This window comes from Panthera tigris, chromosome D1 (assembly GCF_018350195.1).
Source record: "Panthera tigris isolate Pti1 chromosome D1, P.tigris_Pti1_mat1.1, whole genome shotgun sequence".
In the NCBI taxonomy this organism is placed as follows: domain Eukaryota; kingdom Metazoa; phylum Chordata; class Mammalia; order Carnivora; family Felidae; genus Panthera; species Panthera tigris.
In genome coordinates, this window is record NC_056669.1 from 86690838 (window position 1) to 86698251 (window position 7414).

The following is a 7414-nucleotide window of genomic DNA, read 5'->3' on the forward strand; positions in this document are numbered from 1 at the left end:
TGTAGTATGTCAGATGAAGAACAGGAAAGTGGTTGTGATACTGTGGATGGCTCTCCAACATCAGACTCTTCGGGACATGACAGTCCATTTGCAGAGAGGAACTTTGTGGAGGACGCTCGTCAGAACCCGGAACTGGTAACCTCTGCCAATACGGAAACCAAACCAGCTGTTTGTACTGTTGTGGTGCCACCGATGGGACTAGAGAATGGATTAAATGCTGATGAGCATATGGCAAACACAGGTAAACTGAATCTCCCCTTCTCCCCGATTATCCCTTTAAAAAGTCTTAATTTGGGAACGTCAGAGAACAACATTGCCAAAAAATCATCTCTGAATTTCCAACTTGATCCTGCCAAACCTGTTGTACAAAGGAAATCTTTCCTTCTATCATTCAGTACTGGAAATCCTGAGACCACGTCTCTCTTTAATTTTAAGGTTGTCGGACCTTAAAATCACTACTGCGTAAAATACCTAAAGACCTTCCTCATTTTTATGTGAGCAGGAAAAAGCATCAGCTGTCTAATATTTTGTTCATTGCCAGATTCTGCCTGCCAGCCATTAGTAAAAGGACGATCAGCTCCTGGAAGATTAAACCAGCCTTCCACAGCAGGTAATCGCCAGCAGAAATTGACATCCGCATTCCAGCAACAGCATTTGAATTTCAGTCAGGTATGTTTGTGAATTTGTAAGAGTCTTTGGGATTCAAATTCAGCAGTTTTTCATTTGGAAGGAAAAAAGATTCTGAAACCATATGCAGTCTTGAAAAATGTTTCCCTTTTCATTATCCCAAGTGACTAAGGAGTAATTGGCCTACTAATAGGGTATTGAACCAGATTATCCATAAGCCTGAATTTTTCAGAAAGATTAGGCTTTTAGATTCTCTTAAATAATTTTTTAGTGTGTTTGTTGTCTTAGACCTTTCAACTGAAAATGTGCACTGATGGATTGATGGCCGCATTTGTGTTAGTCGTTGGGAATAGTGATGCCTTACTGAGTACTTTACATCTCTTCGGTACTGTGCTCAGCAGTAGTGTTTCATTTTGGGAAAGAACAGAGAACAGGTATTGGAGTCAGACCTGCATTCAAATCCTGACTTTGCCAAATACTGCGTATATTACCTTGGCCAGGTCTCTTCAACAAATCTGGCCCACAGTTAATGGGCATAATAGCTATATTTGTAGGGTTGTTTTGGAATGAAATAATGTCTCATACGTAAGGTGTTAGCCTTACATAAAATAAGTAGCTATTAGTAGTGATGCGGGGGTGGGGGGGGGGAGATAGTGACACTAGTAGCAATATAATGTTATCATAATACATAGTAATAAATATTAAAGTGTTTAATATTAATGTGTATAACATTGATATTTTACTTTTCTCTATGCTTAGTAGAAGTGGAGATCTGAGGGATCCTCTATGGATTATCAGTTACAGACTATATTGTAATTTCCCTTTGTTCCTTTCTTTTTAACTTATAGAGTACGTACTCAGCATTTTTTGTCTGTGTTTTTGAATAGGTTCAGCACTTTGGTTCTGGGCATCAGGAGTGGAATGGAAACTTCGGACATCGAAGACAGCAAGCTTATATCCCCACTAGCGTTACCAGTAATCCATTCACTCTTTCTCATGGAAGTCCCAATCACACAGCCGTGCATGCCCATCTGGCTGGAAATGCACATCTTGGAGGACAGCCTACTCTACTTCCATACCCATCATCAGCTACCCTCAGTAGTGCTGCACCGGTGGCCCACCTCTTAGCCTCTCCATGTACCTCAAGACCTATGTTACAGCATCCAACTTACAGTATCTCTCATCCCAGTGGCATAGTTCACCAAGTCCCAGTGGGCATAAATCCCCGCCTGTTACCATCCCCAACCATTCATCAGACTCAGTACAAACCAATCTTCCCACCACATTCTTACATTGCAGCATCACCTGCATATACTGGATTTCCATTGAGTCCAACAAAACTCAGCCAGTATCCATATATGTGAAAACTCCAAAAGAGTATATTGAGGAAGCTCAATGATATAAACATTTGATTAAAAATAAAAACATGGTATTTAATAAATATTAGCCATGGCACAAGAAAATTATTTTTGAATCATGTAGACTTGGGTGCAATTTAAACAACTTTGAGCTTTAAAAAAAAAAAAACAAAACTCACTTTTAATGTGTTTTGCACATTTGGTATAACTTGTCTTTGGTCATGTTATCTTCTTATGTAGTAACTCTAGACAGGTGACTTATGGGAGCAGAAGTCCAGTTTTGCTCCTGCTATTTTTTATAAAATTGCCTTCTAACTAGTGCAAGACACATCCACATTTGGGAAGCCATTCTGTGTACAGACTTAGAGCAACAGATGCACATATGTCAGAATTACAGCATACAAGTGAATTGTATTATCTGTGTCTTAGTGTATAAATGTTGGGTCACTTACCTAAGAAATTGAGCTATTGTTCTTTACATTTGCATGTGTCTTTGCATGGGCAAAATGTTGCCTAGACTTTGCTCTTAAATGTTGTTCTAATAATCTCAGCTGCATTGTAAACCGTTCCCACACATAGTGCCTTAAATATTTGAGGTTGTTGATGTTATTACCTATATATAAATGTTGAGGACTGCAGCACTTAAATTCAGATCTACTCTTTAGTTTCCTTTTGATAGAGTAATGTTCATTTTTGGTTTTGTGTGGTATGATTTCAGGTCGTAGCTGTTTTTTCCTTACTAAGAGGGCAGCATGTTTGCTATAGCTGAATTCTGCTGTCTGATTTTTCAGAATGATCTAGCTTCAAGAAAAGCAAGCAGTTAGTAGTGCTTAAGAAAAATTGATTCAGTATCTAATGGATAGTTGATATCTGTCACAACACAGCATTTTATATACTGTTAAGTGAAACTGCAATACAATCTAAGTTTATTTTGGGAGTGTTTGCTGTATAATTGGATTTAATGAAATGTTTAGAGGTGAAGTAGGCATGACTTTGAGTAGATAATGACAGAAAATGCAAAATGCTTATTGATTCATGATGTGGTTTCATCCTAGCTTGGGCAAACCATGCAGTATTTAATAAATAGTAGCAGAATATTTACTATTGAAGCTTGAAAAGATGTGAGTTCTTTGTGTGCAATCTTTCATTTATGCATGTGAGAGGGCTTTTTGTTTTTGTTTTTTTTTTAATATTTTTACATTGTAGTACTTGTTTTGCTTGTTGGTGGTGTTTGCTTATTTAATACATTCCGTCAGGGACAGAAATTACATGCTTTTTTTTTCCCCTAGGAAGTGTGTCTTGGGTTTTTCCCTTATTCTTTTCTTTTCTTTTTTCTTCTTTTTTGGTGGTGGTGGTGGTTATGTTTAAATGAAGTTGCTTTTACAGCACCAAAGACTTAATCATCCATTTCCTATATAAAAGGTAGCTACTTTTTTGCATAGACCTCAAGTATATTGTAGTATAGAGGTGGACTTTAAGGAAAGGTATTAAACAGGCTGTGTTTTAGCTTATGGGCAAGTAATAAATTGTATCATTTATCTTGAATGTATCATAGATAAGCTGCTATATAACGATTGCCACTTCAGATAGCTGTGAAATTAGGTGATTAACTAGTTGTTACTTAGCCTTCTAATTTCTGTATAAGTCTAATTACATGAAATAGAAGTTGGGGTTTTGATTTTTTACTTTGCTTTTCTGTTTGGAGTGTCATTGTAACTACTGTATTGTAAATGATGGAAAATAATTGCATATGTTATTTTGGGGTGTGTTATTTGCATCAGTATTTTATCTCTATTAATGTTTGTGCTCATCACTGCATATAAAAAACTTGGATGTATCAATGTAACTTAATTTTTTATTTTCATACTGGCATTGTAGACACTTGAGAAAGCTGTATCTTGCAGGCTTGACTTAACTTTTTTTCCTTAAAAATCTGGAATATAATCTTACAGCATTTACTGGAATAAACAGTACAAAGCATTTGAGTGTAAAAACTCTCCAAATGTTTTGGATTTACAGCATTTCTTTGATGAATGAATTGCATACCACTAGTACAGCTCTAATACAGCGTTGACAATAAGCTAATAATGGATAAACTTTTCTTTACTCCATTAACACAAGCAGTGTTTTATTTAATAATCATCAATGAAATAAATGTGCCTGAAATTGATTTTAAAAATTACAGTATTAGATCATAAAATAAAAACCAGCAGTACATTTTTAGTCACACTGAAAATGAAGGACTTAATTTTCCCCACAAGTTTCAGTGTTTTTAGTAATCAATTCTATGCATTTTATATAAATAGAAATATATATACATATATATATTACACATAAAAAAGAGGAGTAGCCTAAGATTAATTTAAAAGATTATTTACAGATGGCAAATTTATGGAGTCACTATTTAAGTAAACTTGCTGCCCTCCACAGCTTATTAATTTTATTTATACGGTCCAGCAGGTCACTGGTGTCTGCTCACTTCTTGGAACAGAATCCACACTGGCAGCGCATGTTTCAGAAACCCCGAGTGCAAAGGATCGATTTATGTTTGTACAGTAGGTACAAAACTGGCGCAGTTTTAGTTTCATTCAGGGCCACGTTTACTACCCTGAAATGTCGGATTTTCTGTATTTCAGTTCCAAGACTCTGACAGTCTTGTTAAATAAACAGTAAATGTTTTCGTAATGTAATAGTAAGGTGTGGTAATGGCGTACCCCCAGTTAAGTACTCTGCTCTTAACTGATTCTAATCACGGGTTTTTTAACGTGTTTAAGAATTAAAAATTTCAAAATCCTGCCAACGTCTAAATTCAACAAACTGACAAGAATTTGGATGTATACCCTCTTTAAAACCATTTGACGAGTTTTCTTTGGTTTTACTGCTTTCTTAAATAAAACACTGCATGATTCCAAGTTGCATATTTGCATACTGTTTTAACTTGCAGATTTATTATTATTTGTTTTTTTTTACCCAGTGCCCTGATAATTTAGTTTTCTTTTCCTTCAGGGTGTTTAAATATGTTACTGTAGTAGCAAAGCCTTTTCACTTTTTAAAATCTCTACTACTAATTTTAATCTTGGTTTGTGTTGAGTAAAAGTTAAATCATACACTGCAAGGTGTAGGAAGATTTGTTTTAATGAACCCAATGATACAGATTTGATTACTAAGTTTGAACTGTTAACTGTTTAACAATTTTAGACTTGTGGCTTTCTTTCTTTGGTTTTGTTTTTGCTTTTACTTCTATGCTACACTAGTTTGCCATGTAGCAATTGCACTGTGCAATATTACAATAAGGACTGGGAAAATTTTTATGGATGTAATGTCTATTACGGTTTGCGCTAGTATTTCTCTCTAGTTCTCAGTGATTTAAATGTGACCAAGCCTTCTGTACTTTGTCACAAAAAGCGGGTTTTCCAGGTGACTATTTTGGTGAGTGTCAAAATAAGAATTTATGGTGTATTACTGTCGATTCACTTTGAATTAAAATATATATATTGCAGCAAACAGCATGTTGACTTTTTGTCCACCCCGGTACTGCTTTACGGGGGAGGGAAGGAAAAGGTTAGTGGCGCTCAGGATTTAACCTACATCATCGCATTTAATTCTCAGAACCACCGTGCGATAGGTACTGTTGTCTTCACCATTATATAAATGAAGAAATAGGTTCAGAATATCTAGGGGAGTTGTCCAGGGCCCCACTGCTGAGTGGTGAAACTGATACATGAGCCAGGCTGTCTAACTGTAACTAATCTACTTTCTGCCAGTTCTTTGTAAACTGACGGCTGAGACAGTGTGCCAGAAGTACCGCACCCACAGTATAACCACGACCCACTTCCCATTAATCTTATTTCTTTGAATATTTTCTGAGGGAAATATTTGTGTTTAATATGTGTGGGTGAGGGGTGCCTGGGTGGCTCAGTCGGTTGAGCGAACGACTTCGGCTCAGGTCATGATCTCGCGGTCCGTGACTTCGAGCCCCGCGTCGGGGTCTGTGCTGACAGCTCAGAGCCTGGAGCCTGTTTCAGATTCTGTGTCTCCCTCTGTCTCTGACCCTCCCCCGTTCATGCTCTGTCTCTCTCTGTCTCAAAAATAAATAAACGTTAACAAAAAAAAATTAAAAATATGTGTGGGTGAAGAATAGGGAATTCACATGGATTTCTAAGATGTACAACATGAGACTTCAAAAGAATGTAGTTGTCGTAGGCCACTTTACATTATGTCCTCAGATACTGTCCTTATACTGTAAGGATTAAATTTCGGGGGAGCATCAGTAGGAGAGGTTTGTGGGGAGCATTCTACCAGAGCACACCCAGAATTCATATTCTCAATCTTTCAACAAATCTTTAATTGACATATAACATATATGCATTTTGGTGTCTGGTTTTTTTTGTCTTGACATTTAAAAAATTTTTTTTTCTTTTTTTGAAGTGTGTTTGAGAGAGAAAGCAAGCAGGGGAGGGGCAAAGAGAGAGGGAGAGAGAGAGAATCCCAAGCTGACCTTGTGGAGCCTGACGCAGGGCTCAAACTCACGGACTGGGAGATCATGACCTGACCCGAAACCAAGAGTCAGATACATCCATATCGTGGATAGCAGTGGCTCCTTTATTCCCATTGCTGTATAGTATTCTTTTGTGTGCTTATATAGCAATTTGATGATGTTTTTGTTCGTATCTTTTGGAAAACACATGTATGCATTTCCTTTGGGTATATATGTGGGTTTGGCGCTGAGTCATAGGGTGTACATATGTTCCACATTATCAGATACTGCAAACAATATTCCAAAGTGGTTAAGTTCAATTTACATTCAATAGCAGTAATATGAGAGTCCCAGTTACTTCATGTCCTCACACATTATATATTTTTTTCTTTCATTTTAGTCATTCTTGGGGGTGTGAGTTGTTCAAAGTAATGCAAAGATTTCCACTTAGCCCAAGGCACTCATCCTACAAAGAGATGAGATCCAGAGTTTGCAATTTATGTGAAAGAGTTATGGGCTTCTTGAGAACACAAGTTTCCCCACTGAAAGTAGAGCATTTCATAAGCCAAAATGGTGTAAAGAAGCAGTTGCCATCAATTTTTATGGAAAAGGATCTGAGCTTTCCCAGATCCAAAAACCAACCTCTTTAGGTTTTTTTCTGATACCCTAGGACACACATATACGAAGTAAGTAGAGCTAAAGCATGAATGTTTCCAGACCGAGTCCAAAGCTATGGCTACTTGATGCTGAGATGTGCTGAGTGTAGTTCCGCAGGAAGGAGCTTGGTGGGGCCACTCTCACTGCTGGGGACGCACTGCCTGCCCCCTATAACGCACCGTTCACCGTAACACAAACCGTGCTGAATGCTGTTTTTGCTTTTTGCCTCTTTGTGAAAATTGAAATCCTCCTCACATTTCTTTTGGTTAGCCTGAAAGGTGCAGTGGTGTAATGC

The 7414-nt window shown here is 37.3% G+C and overlaps 1 protein-coding gene across 6 annotated transcripts in view; it reads left to right on the forward strand.

Moving 5' to 3' along the window:
• The window catches only part of HIPK3 (homeodomain interacting protein kinase 3), a 91221-nt gene extending 85732 nt beyond the window's left edge, over positions 1 to 5489 (forward strand). For all 6 annotated transcript variants that reach the window (XM_042959171.1, XM_042959174.1, XM_042959173.1 and 3 more), the window contains 3 exons: positions 6 to 241; positions 542 to 669; positions 1515 to 5489. In XM_042959171.1, coding sequence (XP_042815105.1) covers positions 6 to 241; positions 542 to 669; positions 1515 to 1991 — 841 coding nt within the window. In that variant the 3' untranslated portion in view covers positions 1992 to 5489. The remainder of the gene's footprint in view (positions 1 to 5; positions 242 to 541; positions 670 to 1514) is intronic.
• Positions 5490 to 7414: the final 1925 nt, after the last annotated feature.